The sequence below is a fragment of the Pongo abelii genome, chromosome 2, assembly GCF_028885655.2.
Source record: "Pongo abelii isolate AG06213 chromosome 2, NHGRI_mPonAbe1-v2.0_pri, whole genome shotgun sequence".
NCBI lineage: Eukaryota > Metazoa > Chordata > Mammalia > Primates > Hominidae > Pongo > Pongo abelii.
In genome coordinates, this window is record NC_085928.1 from 1,990,259 (window position 1) to 2,010,842 (window position 20,584).

The 20,584-nt window shown below is 36.3% G+C and overlaps 1 protein-coding gene and 1 long non-coding RNA gene across 19 annotated transcripts in view; one reads left to right on the forward strand and one right to left on the reverse strand.

Moving 5' to 3' along the window:
* LOC129058417 (uncharacterized) overlaps positions 1 to 6,920 on the forward strand; it is a 108,364-nt gene extending 101,444 nt beyond the window's left edge. For all 3 annotated transcript variants that reach the window (XR_008523485.2, XR_008523483.2, XR_008523484.2), the window contains exon 8: positions 6,748 to 6,920. This is a non-coding gene — a long non-coding RNA (uncharacterized LOC129058417). The remainder of the gene's footprint in view (positions 1 to 6,747) is intronic.
* EPHA6 (EPH receptor A6) overlaps positions 1 to 20,584 on the reverse strand; it is a 965,948-nt gene that overhangs the window by 783,347 nt on the left and 162,017 nt on the right. For 13 of the 16 annotated variants that reach the window (XR_008523481.2, XM_063721671.1, XM_063721674.1 and 10 more), the window contains exon 3: positions 6,707 to 7,370. Coding sequence is in view for 15 of the 16 variants with exons in the window: in XM_063721671.1 (XP_063577741.1) it covers positions 6,707 to 7,370 (664 nt within the window). In the remaining variant the exon portion in view is untranslated. The remainder of the gene's footprint in view (positions 1 to 6,706; positions 7,371 to 20,584) is intronic. The other 3 variants (XM_063721677.1, XM_063721678.1, XM_063721679.1) reach the window with 1 other exon arrangement.

Below are 20,584 nucleotides of genomic sequence, written 5' to 3' on the forward strand. Positions count from 1 at the left end.
ATAAAGAGTCAAGACCCATCAGTGTGCTGTACTCAGGAAACCCATCTCACCTACAGAGACACACATAGGCTCAAAACAAAAGGATGGAGGAAGATCTACCAAGCAAATGGAAAACAAAAAAAGGCAGGTGTTACAATCCTAGTCTCTGATAAAACAGACTTTAAACCAACAAAGATCAAAAGAGACAAAGAAGGCCATTACATAATGGTAAAGGGATCAATTTAACAAGAAGAGCTAACTATCTTAAATATATATGCACCCAATACAGGAGCACCCAGATTCATAAAGCAAGTCCTGAGTGACCTACAAAGAGACTTAGACTCCCACACAATAATAATGGGAAACTTTAACACCCCACTGTCAACATTAGACAGATCAACGAGACATAAAGTTAACAAGGATACCCAGGAATTGAACTCAGCTCTGCACCAAGTGGATCTAATAGACATCTACAGAACTCTCCACCCCAAATCAACAGAATATACATTTTTTTCAGCACCACACATATTCCAAAACTGACCACATATTGGAAGTAAAGCTCTCCTCAGCAAATGTAAAAGAACAGAAATTATAACAAACTGTCTCTCAGACCACAGTGCAATGAAACTAGAACTCAGGATTAAGAAACTCACTCAAAACCACTCAACTACATGGAAACTGAACAACCTGCTCCTGAATGACTACTGGGTACATAATGAAATGAAGGCAGAAATAAAGATGTTCTTTGAAACCAACGAGAACAAAGACACAACATACCAGAATCTCTGGGACACATTCAAAGCAGTGTGTAGAGGGAAATTTATAGCACTAAATGCCCACAAGAGAAAGCAGGAAAGATCCAAAATTGACACCCTAACATCACAATTAAAAGAACTAGAAAAGCAAGAGCAAACATATTCAAAAGCTAGCAGAAGGCAAGAAATAACTAAAATCAGAGCAGAACTGAAGGAAATAGAGACACAAAAAAACCCTTCAAAAAATTAATGAATCCAGGAGCTGGTTTTTTGAAAGGATCAACAAAATTGACAGACCGCTAGCAAGATTAATAAAGAAGAAAAGAGAGAGGAATCAAATAGACGCAATAAAAAATGATAAAGGGGATATCACCACCGATCCCACAGAAATACAAACTACCATCAGAGAATACTACAAACACCTCTACGCAAATAAACTAGAAAATCTAGAAGAAATGGATAAATTCCTCCTCACATACACCCTCCCAAGACTAAACCAGGAAGAAGTTGAATCTCTGAATAGACCAATAACAGGCTCTGAAATTGTGGCAATAATCAATAGTTTACCAAACAAAAAGAGTCCAGGACCAGATGGATTCACAGCCGAATTCTACCAGAGGTACAAGGAGGAACTGGTACCATTCCTTCTGAAACTATTCCAATCAATAGAAAAAGAGGGAATCCTCCCTAACTCATTTTATGAGGCCAGCATCATCCTGATACCAAAGCCGGGCAGAGACACAACCAAAAAAGAGAATCTTAGACCAATATCCTTGATGAACATTGATGCAAAAATCCTCAATAAAATACTGGCAAACCAAATCCAGCAGCACATCAAAAAGCTTATCCACCATGATCAACTGGGCTTCATCCCTGGGATGCAAGGCTGGTTCAATATATGCAAATCAATAAATGTAATCCAGCATATAAACAGAACCAAAGACAACAACCACATGATTATCTCAATAGATGCAGAAAAGGCCTTTGACAAAATTCAACAATCCTTCATGCTAAAAACTCTGAATAAATTCGGTATTGATGGATTGTATCTCAAAATAATAAGAGCTATGTATGACAAACCCACAGCCAATATCATACTGAATGGGCAAAAACTGGAAGCATTCCCTTTGAAAACTGGCACAAGACAGGGATGCCCTCTCTCACCACTCCTATTCAACATAGTGTTGGAAGTTCTGGCCAGGGCAATCAGGCAGGAGAAGGAAATAAAGGGTATTCAATTAGGAAAAGAGGAAGTCAAATTGTCCTTGTTTGCAGATGACATGATTGTATATCTAGAAAACCCCATTGTCTCAGCCCAAAATCTCCTTAAGCTGATAAGCAACTTCAGCAAAGTCTCAGGATACAAAATCGATGTACAAAAATCACAAGCATTCTTATACACCAATAACAGACAATCAGAGAACCAAATCATGAGTGAACTCCCATTCACAATTGCTTCAAAGAGAATACAATACCTAGGAATCCAACTTACAAGGGAAGTGAAGGACCTCTTCAAGGAGAACTACAAACCACTGCTAAATGAAATAAAAGAGGACACAAACAAATGGAAAAACATTCCATGCTCATGGGTAGGAAGAATCAATATCATGAAAATGGCCATACTGCCCAAAGTAATTTATAGATTCAATGCCATCCCCATCAAGCTACCAATGACTTTCTTCACAGAATTGGAAATAACTACTTTAAAGTTCATATGGAACCAAAAAACAGCCCACATTGCCAAGTCAATCCTAAGCCAAAAGAACAAAGCTGGAGGCATCAGGCTACCTGACTTCAAACTATACTACAAGGCTACAGTAACCAAAACAGCATGGTACTGGTACCAAAACAGAGATATAGATCAATGGAACAGAACAGAGCCATCAGAATTAACGCCGCATATCTACAACTATCTGATCTTTGACAAATCTGAGAAAAACAAGCAATGGGGAAAGGATTCCCTATTTAATAAATGGTGCTGGGAAAACTGGCTATCCATATGTAGAAAGCTGAAACTGGATCTCTTCCTTACACCTTATACAAAAATTAATTCAAGATGGATTAAAGACTTAAACGTTAGACCTAAAACCATAAAAACCCTAGAAGAAAACCTAGGCATTACCATTCAGAACATAGGCATGGGCAAGGATTGTCTAAAACACCAAAAGCAATAGCAACAGAAGCCAAAATTGACAAGTGGGATCTAATTAAACTAAAGAGCTTCTGCACAGCAAAAGAAACCACCATCAGAGTGAACAGGCAACCTACAAAATGGGAGAAAATTTTTGCAACCTACTCATCTGACAAAGGGCTAATATCCAGAATCTACAATGAACTCAAATTTACAAGAAAAAAACAAATAACCCCATCAAAAAGTGGGCAAAGGACATGAACAGACACTTCTCAAAAGAAGACATTTATGCAGCCAAAAAACACATGAAAAAATGCTCACCAACACTGGCCATCAGAGAAATGCAAATCAAAACCACAATGAGATACCATCTCACACCAGTTAGAATGGCGATCATTAAAAAGTCAGGAAACAACAGGTGCTAGAGAGGATGTGGAGAAATAGGAACACTTTTATACTGTTGGTGGGACTGTAAACTAGTTCAACCATTGTGGAAGTCAGTGTGGCGATTCCTCAGGTATCTAGAACTAGAAATACCATTTGACCCAGCCATCCCATTACTGGGTATATACCCAAAGGACTATATATCAGGTTGCTATAAAGACACATGCACACATATGTTTATTGTGGCACTATTCACAATAGCAAAGACTTGGAACCAAGCCAAATGTCCAACAATGATAGACTGGATTAAGAAAATGTGGCACATAAACACCATGGAATACTATGCAGCCATAAAAAATGATGAGTTCATGCCCTTTGTAGGGAGATGGATGAAATTGGAAATCATCATTCTCAGTAAACTATCACAAGGACAAAAAATCAAACACCGCATGTTCTCACTCATAGGTGGGAATTGAACAATGAGAACACTTGGACACAGGGCGGATAACATCACACACTGGGGCTGGTCAGGGCGTGAGGGGCGGGGGGAGGGATAGCATTAGGAGAAATACCTAATGTAAATGATGAGTTAATGGGTGCAGCACACCAACATGGCACATGTATACATATGTAACTAACCTGCACATGGTGCACATGTACCCTAAAACTTAAAGTATAATAATAATAAAATAAAATAAAAAAGAAATTTAAAAAAATAAATAAATAAAAATAAATAAAATGAACACTGGTGGTAGTGCACTATATATATCTTTAAAATAATGTAGTCTCCACATCCACTCTGGCATTTCTTTTGTTTTTAAATAGCAATTCATTATATTTAATTGGAATCAGGCATGTTTGCTTGTTGTTAATAGTTTTATATGTATTTCATCTTTAGGTGATTACAACCACTACTTTATAAATTTTAAAAAAACACCTGATTTTGAGGTTTATAAGCCATAGATATAGAATTCAAACTTAATTCTCCCAATTTCTGCCATCCACTACAAGGTGATGAACAATTGTTCTGTACTGACCCCCTTATGTTTCTGCAATCAGATAAAGGATAATAAAGATAACAAGCCATAAAAACACACAAGTAGAAGCTCTAGATAAACAGATGCTGCTTATCATTTGCCCAAAACTATCTTTGCCAAATCATAGAAGAAATTCTCAGGCATACAAATAAGAATAAAATTTCACAGCAAGCATATTAAGTAAAAAAATATCTAGACATCACAGTTGGTTACTTTAATTTTGTGGTAAATGCCATAAAGAAATACAAATATTTAGTAATAGCAAATCACATAAATTATTAGATTAAATAATTCTTCAAATATTTAAAAAACTGTATTATTTTTACCAAGTAATGGCTTTCTACCTAATTTAAAATATGGTAAAACTGATGTGATTATTACACATATTACATGTCTGTACCAAAAAAACTACATGGTTACTCTGTGTAATACATTTTATCCTTAGATCTTATTGTCTTCTCCACTTAACTGGATAATTATTCGTATGTATAAATTTTTCTTTAGTGCACTGATATGGTTTGTCCGTGTCCCCACCCAAATCTCATCTTGAAATTCTGGAGGAGGGGCCTCGTGGGAAGTGATTCAATCATGGGGGTGGACTTCCTTTTTGCTGTTCTCATGATAGTGAGTTCTCATGAGATCTGGTTGCTCGAAAGTGTGTGGCACTTCCCCCTTTCTCTCTCTCTCTCCTCTGCTGCCAGGGTAAGGCATACATGCTTCCCCTTCACCTTCTGCCATGATTGTAAGTTTCCTGAGGTGTTCCAGTAGTGCTTCCTGTTAAGCCTGTGGAACTGTGAGCCATTTAAAACTCTTTCCTTCATAAATTACCCAGTCTCAGGAAGTTCTTATAGCAGTATGAGAACAAACTAATACATGCACTTTCCAATGTAAAATATCTTTAGATTCTAACTCCAGGATAATTTACGGTTTAATTTTTCTCCATTATAAATCCTTGTTATAAGTGAATAAAATTTTTGATAAACTATATTGATAATCTATATTACTAAACTTGAATGAAACATAATTTAATGATTAAAAGCACAGGAAAGCTGATTCATGCTTTGTAAAATATATACTATGGACTTCTCATGCAAATATTAATATTCTCCAGTTACAAAACATAATCATCACTGGCAGCTTGAGTGAACTTCTCAAGAGTCAAGAACCCAAGTGTAAACAGATAAAACCTTTAAAACTTCACATATATTATCCATGACCCTTATATGCATACAGATATGTTTTTCTTATCTATTCTCATCCTTTTTAATGAATGTGAATATAACATCAACAAAGAAATCAATAAACTCAAGCTTGTGCTATAGAAAACACCCTCTTAAGAAGTTATTATTGAGAGGGAAGTATCCCCAGTATATTACTATTTACCATGAAATAATTTTTTTTCTATATTTGTGTTTTGATTATGAGTCCTATATCTAAATATAATCAAATGTATGCTCTTTATTGTGGGGTATATAAAATTTTTGAATGTATATACTTATTAGGTAAATAAACTTTCATAAAATGAATTACATAAAAAGTGAAAAATGTTTCATCATGAAAATTATAGGTATTTCATTGTTATAACAATGCGAAAGGTATAGTTCTAAACTTAATTAGCATTTTGTGATGTTAATATTTCCTGACAATTAGATGTCACACAAATACTACTATTAAAATGAAAAGCTAATGTGTTATATGGTGAAAAATTCTATGTAATAATAGCAAAAGATTAATTAAGCTCTGATCAGGTCAATATTGAACCACCAAACGTCATACATAATACCCATATAAACTAGCTTATACATTTTTGAAATAAAATATACATGAATCCCTCATTTATTTAAATATAATTCTATTTAAGTACTATTCAAGTATTATAATTCAATATGATAGAAATAATTATTGCTAACTGTCTTTAAATGTCGTATTTCTATAAACTGTAAAAATGTGAACACCAGGGAAATCGCTATTTTGAATCTCATTGCTTTTTGTTGCTGTTGTTGATGCTGCTTTCCTTTACAAAAATTAGGCGGATACAGCAATTCATATTGTTTAACTACTTTAATGAAAGCATTTTGGCACACTTTCATACACCTTTCCCAGGAGAAAAATGACAGCAATTTTCTTATAGTTAATATGAATCAATTGCTTTCACAATTAATTATCAAGTATACCACTCAAAAATGTATTATTTGAAATAAATGTATAACATTTACTTTTAATAAATCATCATTTTTAAAAGATCAGTGTTTGAGATGATGGATATATTAACTTCTTTGATCTGATCAGTATACATTATATGTATCAAAACATTACTACACACCCATGAATATGTACAATTACTATTTGTCAATTTAAAAAATAAAACTTTTTAAAATCATTTAAATGCAAGATAAATTATTTAAACGTTTGTTTCTTACCATGGCAAGAACCCTCAATTTCTTCATATCCTGTACTGCAGATGCACCTTCCAAGAGGAACCAGCCAATCTCCATCAGCTCCACAATACAGTTTAGGAGTGTCACGCTCTTCAGCACTCTTCACACAAGAACCCCGTACTTCAACCAAAGAGGAGGAATCAACCCTTGGAATGGTATCAGGAAACATGGCCAAGTTACGAACAGTGAAGGGGCACTTCTTGTAGAAAACACGGACTGAAACCAGGGCAATGCATGCCCCAATGTCCTGAAAAGCCAGATAAAATCCTTTCCTTTCTATAGGCCCCACCTCACGAATTTCAGTGTTGAGTTTGAGGATGCGATCACCCAAATCCATCTGGGTAAAACTCTCATCAGCAGCAATTGTGTCGATCTTTATATACTGGTTTGGCTTGAATTTAATTCCATGGGACTCATCTGATTCCGTATAAAACAGATTAAATGTTTCTTTGCAAGTCCCCAAGACCCATGGGATGCTGTTACAATCCCTTAGTGTGAATTTCATTTCCACATAAATTTTCTGAGCTGCATCACGGGAGATCCAGTTTGTACGAAGCCAGTTGTTTTGGTTTGGTTCCATTACATTACATACCTGGTATGTGTGAATGGGCCTATTATGTTCATCCATTTCAGTGATGGCATCCCACTGCAAAAAGGGAAAAAAGTAATTAAGTGATTTTAAACCACAGTGATTAAACAGAAATGATTACTTACAATTTTTTTGTTTCACCGAAATAAAAATGAATTAAAAGGATACAAATGAAGCAATTCAAAGCATCAATGGAACAGCATTTTAACCGTGAGCCTTTAGTTAAAAGTACAGGTTCTAGAATCAGCTGTCCTGTCTTGCCTTCCTATACATTAATTGCATGACAACTTTATTTAATCCCTAGTTTCCTCAACTGTAAAGGAGCTGATAATAGTATCTGTTTCACAGGGTTGTTGTAAGGTGTAAATTAGATAAATGCATGTACAGCACTTCAGATAGTTCCTGGCATACTATAAGAACATTAAATAGCATCTATTATCTTATCAGAACAACTAAATATATAAAAAATGCACTTCGGGTTTCCCATCTTTCCTCATATCCAATTTTCCACAAATTGTAGTGTGTTTTCTTTGCCAATATTCAATTAAATATTTATATGACTACTTCAACAGAAAACAGACATGGATAAGGCCTTAGGCTTATTTGATAAATATTTATCAGGCATTCCCATACCCTGGACACTGGAAATATAGCAGTTAACAAGCTGAACAAAAACTCTCTGCCTTTATAAAGCTTACTTTAGAGGGAAGAGAGACAATTAAAAAGTAGAAATGAGTAAAACCAAATAATATGGTAGAAAGTACAATGGGGAAAAATGGAGAAAGGAGATTAAGAAGAGGGTTATAATTTTAAGTAGGTGGCTAGAAAAGGCCTTACTGAGGTAGTGACATTTAAGCATTGCCTTAGAGATGAGATAGTGAAACTTGCAAAGAGGAAGCAGTAAATACAAATAACCTGAGGCAAGAGTAAACAGGTATATTTGAGGAACAGCATAAGTGGGCACTGAAAGCACATTAGGTGATAAGAACAGAGGGTCAGAGAGCAGCCAAACCAAAAGTATTAAGCATTTTAAGCCCATTGGCTTTCACTCTGAGCTAGATCACTGGATTATTTTCACTTCTGTATGTTTATGTACAAGCAGTTTGCCCCTTGATTGCATAGAAAGACTTTGTCCATTTTTAAGGGATTTAATGAAAATATTTGGGTACCCTGAAAGCACTTTATATTATCAATACTTATTCATTTAATATTGCATACTTCTATACTGTAAATTTAGATTATAACCCCATTTTATTTGTATAGTTATAATTCATCATTTTCAATACAAGAAAAACATTCAGGTAACCTTACAGCATTTTTGGGAAAACATGCTAGGCATCATAGTTTATAAAACGACAAACGGTTTGCTATAGTGAATAAGGGTTCCATTGGTTGATAACATACTTCAGTTATTTATAATAAGATTATTTAACACATTCTGTTTGCAGTTTCTTATTTTAACTGGCTACAGAGAGTTACTAAATCAAGGCTGGTTGTATTTCATTAGTATAGTTTCTAACAGAATGCCTATTTTCCTCAGTATATAGGACTATTATGACACAAAGTACTTTTAATTATCAACTGTAAATTTCCAGAATAATTTATATTATCCATCATGCAAACTTAAACACAATCTTTATCCAAAAAATATTTTCTGCAAATTTCTTGCTTGAAATCCAGAGGGCATTTTCCAGAGAAAACAATGAGTTCCTTTGAATTGTATATTTAATTTTACAAAATACACACATTTTTTATCAGGGGTGATTCAAAAATCTCATGGGAATATACATGAAATTTCCCATCTAAATGCCTTTCATCCTAATGTATAATGGGTCTTATGTTACTCTGAGGACACTTAAAGGCAAACCAGCACTATCACAGCTCATTGGAACCACAACATAATCATTCTAAATATAACTGTGAACCAAGATAATAGTAAAAAATATGATATAATTTTAAACCGTCAAAATCAAAGTCTAAAAATCTAGGTATTTTACTCATAGGAAAGCATCTAAAGTACTCATCCAATGATGATTTTTATTTTGAATACATGTATAAATAGAATTGATTTCACTTCTCAGGGAATGCATATACATTATTATTAATGTCTATACTACATCCTTCACTCTCCCATATAAGAGTAAAGAATTATATTCCAGGGGGTGCTTCCAAGATGGCCGAATAGGAACAGCTCTGTCTACAGCTCCCAGCGTGAGCGACGCAGAAGATGGGTGATGTCTGCCTTTCCAACTGAGGTACTGGGTTCATCTCACTGGGGCTCGTCAGACAGTGGGGGCAGGACAGTGGGTGCAGCCCACCGAGTGTGAGCCAAAGCAGGGCGAAGCATCTCCTCACCCGGGAAGCGCAAGGGGTCAGGGAACTCCCTTTCATAGCCAAGCAAAGCTGTGACAGATGACAAATGGAAAATCGGGTCACTCCCACCCTAATACTGTGCTTTTCCAATGGTTTTAGCAAACGGCACACCAGGAGATTATATCCCGCGCCTAGCTTGGAGGGTTCCACACCCATGGAACCTCGCTCATTGCTAGTACAGCAGTCTGAGATCGAACTGCAAGGCGGCAGCAAGGCTGGGGGAGGGACGCCCACCATTGCTGAGGCTTCAGTAGGTAAACAAAGCAGCTGGGAAGCTGGAACTGGGTGGAGCACACCCCAGCTCAAGGAGGCCTGCCTGCCTCTGTAGACTCCATATGTGGGGGCAGGGCATAGCCAAACAAAAGACAGCAGAAACCTCTGCAGACTTAAATGTCCCTGTCTGACAGCTTTGAAGAGAGTAGCGGTTCTCCCAGCACGGAGTTTGAGATCTGAGAATGGACAGACTGCCTCCTCAAGTGGGTCCCATACCCCCGAGTAGCCAAACTGGGAGGCACCCCCCAATAGGGGCAGACTGACACCTCACACGGCCAGGTACCCCTCTGAGACGAAGCTTCCAGAGGAACAATCAGGCAGCAACATTTGATGTTCAGCAATATTCGCTGTTCTGCAGCCTCCACTGCTGATACCCAGGCAAACAGGGTCTGGGGTGAACCTCCAGCAAACTCCAACAGACCTGCAGCTGAGGGTCCTGACTGTTGGAAGGAAAACTAACAAACAGAAAGGACATCCACACCAAAGCCCCATCTGTACATCACCGTCATCAAAGACCAAAGGTAGATAAAACCACAGAGATGGGGAAAAACGGAGGAGAAAAGCTGAAAATTCTAAAAATCAGAGCACCTCTACCCCTCCAAAGGAACGCAGCTTCTCACCAGCAACGGAATAATGCTGGAAGGAGAATGACGTTGACAAGTTGAGAGAAGAAGGCTTCAGACAATTAAACTTCTCCAAGCTAAAGAAGGAAGTTAGAACCCATCGCTAAGAAGCTAAAAACCTTGAAAAAAGATTAAATGCATGGCTAACTAGAATACCCGTGCAGAGAAGTCCTTAAATGACCTGATGAAGCTGAAAACCATGGCGCGAGAACTACGAGATGAATGCACAAGCTTCAGTAGCCGATTCGATCAACTGGAAGAAAGGGTATCAGTGATTGAAGACTAAATGAATGAAAAGAAGTGAGAAGAGAAGTTTAGAGAAAAAAGAGTAAAAAGAAATGAACAAAGCCTCCCAGAAATATGGGACTATGTGAAAAGACCAAATCTATATCTGATTGGTGTACCTGAAAGTGATGGGGAGAATGGAACCAAGTTGGAAAACACTCTTCAGGATATTATCCAGGAGAACTTCCTCAACCTAGCAAGGCAGGCCAACATTCAAATTCAGGAAATACAGAGAATGCCATAAAGATACTCCTCGAGAAGAGCAACTCCAAGAAACATAACTGTCAGATTCATCAAAGTGGAAATGGAGGAAAAAATGTTAAGGGCCGCCAGAGAGAAAAGTCGGGCTACCCACAAAGGGAAACCCATCAGACTAACAGCTGATCTCTTGGCAGAAACTCTACAAGCCCGAAGAGAGTGGGGGCCAATATTCAACATTCTTTAAAGGAAAGAATTTTCAACCCAGAATTTCATATCCAGCCAAACTAAGCTTCAAAAGTGAAGGAGAAATAAAATGCTTTACAGACAAGCAAATGCTGAGAGATTTTGTCAACACCAGGCCTGCCCTAAAAGACCTCCTGAAGGAAGCACTAAACATGGAAAGGAACAACTGGTACCAGCCATTGCAAAAACATGCCAAATTGTAAAGACCATTGATGCCAGGAAGAAACTGCATCAACTAACGAGCAAAATAACCAGCTAACATCATAATGACAGGATCAAATTCACACATAACAATATTAACCTTAAATGTAAATGGGCTAAATGCTCCAATTAAAAGACACAGACTGGCAAATTGGATAAAGAGTCAAGACCCATCAGTGTGCTGTATTCAGGAGACCCATCACATGTGCAGAGACACACATAGGCTCAAAATAAAGGGATGGAGGAAGATCTACCAAGCAAATGGAAAACAAAAAAAGGCAGGGGTTGCAATACTAGTCTCTGATAAAACAGACTTTAAACCAACAAAGATCAAAAGAGACAAAGAAGGCCATTACATAATGGTAAAGGGATCAATTCAACAAGAAGAGCTAACTATCTTAAATATATATGCACCTAATACAGGAGCACACAGATTCATAAAGCAAGTCCTTAGAGATCTGCAAAGATACTTAGACTCCCACATAATAATAATGGGAAACTTTAACATCCCATTGTCAACATTAGAAAGATCAATGAGACAGAAAGTTAACAAGGATATACAGGAATTGAACTCAGCTCTGCACCAAGCGGACCTAATAGATGTCTACAGAAGTCTCCAACCCAAATCAATAGAATATACATTTTTCTCAGCACCACATCACACTTATTCCAAAATTGACCACATAGTTGGAAGTAAAACTCTCCTCAGCAAATGTAAAAGAACAGAAATTATAACAAACTGTCTCTCAGACCACAGTGAATTGAAACTAGAGGTCAGGATTAAGAAACTCACTCAAAACCACACAACTACATGGAAACTGAACAACCTGCTCCTGAATGACTACTGGGTACATAATGAAATGAAGGCAGAAATAAAGATGTTCTTTGAAACCAATGAGAACAAAGACACATCATACCAGAATCTCTGGGACACATTCAAAGCAGTGTGTAGAGGGAAATTTATAGCACTAAATGCTCACAAAAGAAAGCAGGAAAGATCTAAAATTGACACCCTAACATCACAATTAAAAGAACTAGAGAAGCAAGAGCAAACACATTCAAAAGCTAGCAGAAGGCAAGAAATAACTAAGATTAGAGAAGAACTAAAGGAGACAGAGAAAAAACCCTTCAAAAAATCAGTGAGTCCAGTGGCTGGTTTTTTGAAAAGATCAACAAAATTGATACACCACTAGCAAGACTAATAAAGAAGAAAAGAGAGAAGAATCAAATAGATGCAATAAAAAATGATAAAGGGATATTACCATTGATCCCACAGAAATACAAACCACCATCAGAGAATACTATAAACAGCTCTACACAAATAAACTAGAAAATCTAGAAGAAATGGATAAATTCCTGGATACATACACCCTCCCGAGACTAAACCAGGAAGAAGTTGAATCTCTGAATAGACCAATAACAAGCTCTGAAATTGAAGCAATAATTAATAACCTAGCAACCAAAAAAAGTCCAGGACCAGATGGATTCACAGCAGAATTCTATCAGAGGTACAAGGAGGAGCTGGTACCATTCCTTCTGAAACTATTCCAATCAATAGAAAAAGAGGGAATCCTCCCTAACTTATTTTATGAGGCCAGCATCATTTTGATACCAAAGCCTGGCACAGACACAACAAAAAAAGAGAATTTTAGACCAATATCCCTGATGAACATCGATGCAAAAATCCTCCATAAAATCCTGGCAAAACAAATCCAGCAGCACATCAAAAAGCTTATCCACCATGATCAACTGGGCTTCATCCCTGGGATGCAAGGCTGGTTCAACATACACAAATCAATAAATAACATCCAGAACATAAATAGAAACAAAGACAAAAACCACATGATTATCTCAATAGATGCAGAAAAGGCCTTTGACAAAATTCAACAGCCCTTCACGCTAAAAACTCTCAATAAATTAGGTATTGATGGGACGTATCTCAAAATAATAAGAGCTATTTATGACAAACCCACAGCCAATATCATACTGAATGGGCAAAACTGGAAGCATTCCCTTTGAAAACTGGCACAAGACAGGGATGCCATCTCTCACCACTCCTATTCAACATAGTGTTGGAAGTTCTGGCCAGGGCAATCAGGCAGGAGAAAGAAATAAAGAGTATGCAATTAGGAAAAGAAGAAGTCAAATTGTCCCTGTTTGCAGATGACATGATTGTATATCTAGAAAACTCCATTGTCTCAGCCCAAAATCTCCTTAAGCTGATAAGCAACTTCAGCAAAGTCTCAGGATATAAAATCAATGAGCAAAAATCACAAGCATTCTTATACACCAATAACAGACAAACAGAGTGCCAAATCATGAGTGAACTCCCATTAACAATTGCTTCAAAGAGAATAAAATACCTAGGAATCCAACTTACAAGGGATGTGAAGAACCTCTTCAAAGAGAACTACAAACCACTGCTCAATGAAATAAGAGGATACAAATGGAAGAACATTCCATGCTCATGGGTAGGAAGAATCAATATCATGAAAATGGCCATACTGCCCAAGGTAATTTATAGATTCAATGCCATCCCCATCAAGCTACCAATGACTTTCTTCACAGAATTGGAAAAAACTAATTTAAAGTTCATATGGAACCAAAAAAGAGCCCGCATTTCCAAGACAATCCTAAGCCAAAAGAACCAAGCTGGAGGCATCATGCTACCTGACTTCAAACTATACTACAAGGCTACAGTAACCAAAACAGCATGGTACTGGTACCAAAACAGACATATAGACCAATGGAACAGAACAGAGCCTTCAGAAATAATACCACACATCTACAACCATCTGATCTTTGACAAACCTGACATAAACAAGAAATGGGAAAAGGATTCCCTGTTTAATAACTGGTGCTGAGAAAACTGGCTATCCATATGTAGAAAGCTGAAACTGGATCCCTTCCTTATGCCTTATACAAAAATTAATTCAAGATGGATTAAAGACTTAAATGTTTGACCTAAAGCCATAAAAACCCTGGAAGATAACCTAGGCAATACCATTCAGGACATAGGCATGGGCAAGGACTTCTTGTCTAAAACACCAAAAGCAATGGCAACAAAAGCCAAAACTGACAAATGGGATCTAATTAAACTAAAGAGCTTCTGCAAAGCAAAGGAAACTACTATCAGAGTGAACAGGCAACCTACAGAATGGGAGAAAATTTTGCAATCTACTCATCTGACAAAGGGCTAATAGCCAGAATCTACAAAGAACTCAAACAAATTTACAAGAAAAAAGCAAACAACCCCATCAACAAGTGGGCGAAGGATATGAACAGACACTTCTCAAGAAGATATTTATGCAGCCAAAAGACACATGAAAAAATGCTCATCATCACTGGCCATCAGAGAAATGCAAATCAAAACCACAATGAGATACCATCTCACACCAGTTAGAATGGCGATCATTAAAAAGTCAGGAAACAACAGGTGCTGGAGAGGATGTGGAGAAATAGGAACACTTTTACACTGTTGGTGGGACTGTAAACTAGTTCACCCATTGTGGAAGACAGTGTGGCGATCCCTTAAGGATCTAGAACTAGAAATACCATTTGACCCAGCCATCCCATTACTGGGTATATACCCAAAGGATTATAAATCATGCTGCTATAAAGGCACATGCACATGTATGTTTATTGTGGCACTATTCATAATAGCAAAGACTTGGAACCAACCCAAATGTCCATCAGTGATAGACTGGATTAAGAAAATGTGGCACATAAACGCCATGGAATACCATGCAGCCATAAAAAACGATGTGTTCATGTCCTTTGTAGGGACATGGATGAAGCTGGAAACCATCATTCTCAGCAAACTATTGCAAGGACAAAAAACCAAACACCACATGTTGTCACTCACAGGTGGGAAATGAACAATGATAACACTTGGACACTGGAAGGGAACATCACACACTGGGGCCTGTGGTGGGGTGGGGGGAGGGGAGAGGGAAAGCATTAGGAGATATGCCTAATGTAAATGACAAGTTAATGGGTGCAGCACACCAACATGGCACATATATACATATGTAACAAACCTGCACGTTGTGCACATGTACCCTAGAACTTTATGTATAAAAAAAAAAGAATTTTATTCCCAGTAAATTCTGTTTTAGTTAGTATATTCATCGCTTCATATTAATAAAGAGCATTAACCATCTTCAACAAAAAATTAACTCTCTGAAAATATGAGATTAACTTTAACTCAAATATGAAGAAGTGTTTGAAAATATCATTTATGAAATTATAACATTTCCTTGTTTACAAATACATTCGGTTGCGGAGATGTTCAGAATGAGAGAAGGGTCTGAAGCGAAATAATATATGTATTCTCTAATCACAACCGATATAAACCAAGAAATATAGAAGTACCAAAATATACACAGATAATCGGAAATGTGATTCTTCTCAAATACAGTGCATAAGGATACATAACAAAATGATGCATATTTTTTTACACTGAGTTTGTGATGTTTGATGAAAAATAATGTTTCTTTTTTTACTTAAAATACAATAGACTTAGGTACCAAAACACTCAAAACAGACATAATTGGTAAATTTCATCTTATTCAAGAATATAGAAAGTAATATATATTAGACATACAAATTTGGATCTGATTCTACAGATTCAAGATTGATATAGATCTAAAAGCCTATGAAATTTGCCATAAAATATAACATTAGTAGATATAGAAATTATATCACATTTCAGGCATACTTTTCCTTTTGGAAATACTGCATTTATATATAAAGATGAACCCTGAACACAGGTTTAAGTTATGCAGGTCCACTTACAATGAATTTTCTTCAGCCTCTGCCACCTCTGAGACAGCAAGACCAACCCTTCCACTTTACCCTTCTCTGCAGCCTACTCAACATAAAGACAACAAGGATGAAGTCCACTTCATGATCATCCACTTCCATTTAATGAATAGTCAATATATTTTCTCTTCCTTATCATTTTCTTTTCTTTTTCTGAAATAGGGTCTCACTCTGTTACCCAGGTTGGAGCAAAGTGGCGCAATTTTTGGTCACTGCAACCTCCACATCCCAGGCTCAAGAAATCCTTCCACCTCAGCTTCCAAAGTAGCTGGGACTACAGGCATGCACCACTATGCCCAGCTAATTTTTTGTGTTTTGGGTAGAGATGGGATTTTGCCATGTTGCCCAGGCTGGTCTCAAACTCCTGAGCTCAGGTGATACACCTGCCTTGGCCTCTCAAATTTCTGGGATTACAGGCCTGAGGCAGCATGCCCAGCTATGATTAATAACATTTTCTTTTCTCTAGCTTACTTTATTGTAAGAATACGGTATGTGTAATATATAACATAGAAACTATGTGTTAATCAACTGTTTATGTTATCAACAAGGCTTCTGATCAACAGTAGGCTATTAGTAGTTAACTTTTCTGGACAGTCAAATGTTATACATGGATTTTCAATAACACAGAGGTCAATCTCCATGCTGTTCAAGGGGTCAATTTTAACCTTTTAGTTATTATTTCAAGTATTAAATTAAATAGGGTCTCTAAAAAGTATGGGTCCCAAGGCAAGAATATGAGTATGGCAGCTCACATACCACATGCCTTAATATTTTTAAATGATAAATCTTTTGTTACTTGTATAAATGTATAGAATACAAGTATAATTTTGTTACACTAATATATTGCATATTGGTGAAGTCAGGGCTTTAGTGTACTCATCATGGGAATAATGCACATTGCACCATTAAGTAATTTCTCATCATCCACCCACCTTTTACCCTTTCACCTTTCCAAGTCTCCATTGTCTATCATTCCACAGTGTACATCTATGTGTACACATTATTTAGCTCCCACTTATAAATGAGAACATGCAGTATTTGTCTTTCTGTGTCTCAGCTGTTTCATTTAAGATAATAGCCTGCAGTTCCATTCTTTAAATTACACCCAACTTAAAATATACAGTATTAGTCTACTTTGTAAAGATACTTCCGTAACAACCTGACAATCCAGGTTCATATTTTAAATACTTGAACTCCTAAGACCCTAGGCAGCATGTAGTGGCCTATAGAAAGCCAGCTCTTAACCTCAGTTAATCCTACTTCTTTGCCCTTACCTGACTCTAGCTCTATCTCACACCCTGAGAGACTTCACATATGCGCATATATGAGTATCTCATACACAAGCTGTGTCTTTTCCCTGTTTCAAAAAGCTGCCAACTTTAGTCCTCCAGTCAACTTAGGCTGAGCACACCAGTGTCACAGTACGTCCTTTGGAGGATGAATCCCAGCAAGAATCTGTGAAGCTCCTAAAAGTAGACTTGAGGCCATTTGAGCAAGAAAGTCTAGGGTCTTGAATACCTGTGCTATGGTATAGAAAGAAACCATAAGATCTAAGTGGCATATCTTCTTATCCCTCAAGGTCATATCTTCATGAAGAGGAATGTAGCCAGAGGAGTGAACGGGCAAGACCATCTAAAGCTCTAGCATGGAGTAGAGGCTTCCCTTCCTGGGTCTAAAGATGATCATAATTCTTTTTAAAATCCAATTTGGACTGTAAGATTACTGGAATTATTCTTTAATAGCAAAAAGAGTTAAAAACCTATGTTTTACTTCATTATTAGGTAGTTAGTGTAAACATTTACTTTAAAAGCCTTTTTTTGACTTCATAAAGTACTTTTTCAACTCTACACATCATGTGTTAATAAGCATTAATTCAAATGTTGTTAATTGTTAATTAACAACATTTTAGTGCAGGTTTAAGTGTAACCATCTAATAGTTTATACAGTAAAATATTTTAAGTGTTCAAAGGACAGCAACATTCATGAACTGGAGTTGTTGTTTGGAAGGCTCAGACAAGAAGCATGCACTGGACTTGAACAATAAAGAATTATAAAATTCAATAAGCCAGAGGGAGGAAAGTGAATAGAAATTAATTTATAAAACTAAGCTATATGCATACACTTTTAGACAACTTTAGTTCTGTCCCACTTAAAGTTCCTACCCCTATTTAAAACATATAATTTATTATCCAACTGTGAAATACTTAGACATGCATAAACCTAGTAAATGTACAAATTACAGGATAAAGTATATTATCAAACCTGTCATTAATTTTGCTATTAATTTTGCACTTCTGTCAGCTGCTAGCTTTTACATAATAGGTAATGAATACAAAACATTACAACTCCTCAATCACATGTATGCTTTTTAAGAAAAATTTTATGTAGAACTTACAATAAAATACTAATATATAATGTAGAAAAGAGTTAAATAAATCAAATTAAATCATACATGTTTCTGCAGGGAAGAAAATCTCGCAAATAATTTCTGTTTTCATGACCTATATGAGTAGAACAAGGAACTTCTGTCTATAGTCATTTTGTGAATTCTTTTTTGGATCAAGGAGTGGACAGATGGATGACAAAGAGATGGATGGAAAAGTTTTGTAATTAAGTGTCCTGCTCAATGAGAAGTTTTGGTTAAGCAAGAATCATTTGTACTCCAAGGAATTCTTTCTTTCATGTACTACAAGGTTACCTTGGATGTAATGATCCTTAAGGCCACTATTTATATACTGAATTTATATTCATCAACACTTTTTCACAAATGTTAACTCGTTTGGTCTTCATTGGTCCAATAAAGCAAGACAGGTATTTTTATTTTCATAATAACAATAAGGAATCCAATACCCAAGAATAAAATTAATTACCCAGTGTTTCATGGACTAGAATTAAAACTAGGTCTTCTAACTTCATATATTGTGTGACATTAAGACTTCTTAAAAAGCTTGCTGGGAGGAGATGGTATAGGTGGAGAAACTGCACTTCTCATTGCTAGCCAATTATTAGATATAGCAAAGGGCTGGGCCCGGAGCTTCATATGCAAGCCTGCCCCTCCCAAGTGTACAGCCCCAAACTCTTCCTTATGATGTGTTACTCTCACACATCAAGCCAATATTTCCCCTGCCCTAGATGATCGATCAGAGGGCAAGTATCAGGTACTTATAGACCACCCCTAATGCCCAAATTCCACAGGAATTATTCAAACTAAGCAAACAAGTTTGCTTCGCTCCGCCCTGTCTTTCCCTCAGAACCCCTAGTAAAGGCTCTAGCCTAGATTGCCCCTCACTCCTGTCTTCTACCACCTGACCAAAACATAGAGCTTCCTGTGTGGCCCTGAATGGCATGCACTGACCCCCTCTCTGGGACTTACGAGTATAATAAACTTCTTTCCGGGCCTTGTTCTCATTTCCTCCTATGGCCACATTGACGTTATCACACTGTATTCAACATGTACGTCTCAGAATGAATAAATTGTTATATGTATCTTAAGACATTCCTCCTGGCATCCTGTCAAAGGACAGCTGATTCTTGCTTAACCAAAAGCTTTCATTGAACAAGAGACTCTGGCAAAATTTCCTCATATAGTCATTCCTTGATCCAAAAAAAAAAGGATTCATAAAATGACCATAAGACAAAATGATTCTCTCTGTTCTTTTTATCCAGGACATAAGAACAGATGTAGTTTGCACGATATTCTATTCTGTAGAAGCATGTGTAATTCGATTTTTGCTTTACTGAGCTCTTTTCTACTTTCTATATTGGTGAGTTATTTTATATATTGATATTTTAAATATTACATGAAAAACATAAATTAAAAAAAAAAGAGAGGAACTGGGATATTTTAGTTCAGTGCCTATTATGTAAAAGCAAGCACCTGACCAAACTGACCAATTTAGTACAGATTTAATAACAAAAGTATTTATAATGACATACATAATTTACAGATTCTTATATATTAGGGTTCTCTAAAAACCCTTCCCCATCAACATATAAATTTTCATTTCCATAGCAAGCTAAATAAACTAGGCCAAAAAGCCAGGTTTTAAAATTTTGTTATAATAATAATTTAATAATATATCAATAATTAATAATATAATAATTTTAATATTATATTATTTGTAATTCCTATAAATATAATACAATTTTAATACATTATTTATAATTATAAGTATAATAAAGCTTTATATTATAAATACAATTTCATTATTTATAATTATTAATCATACCACAAATATATAATTTTAC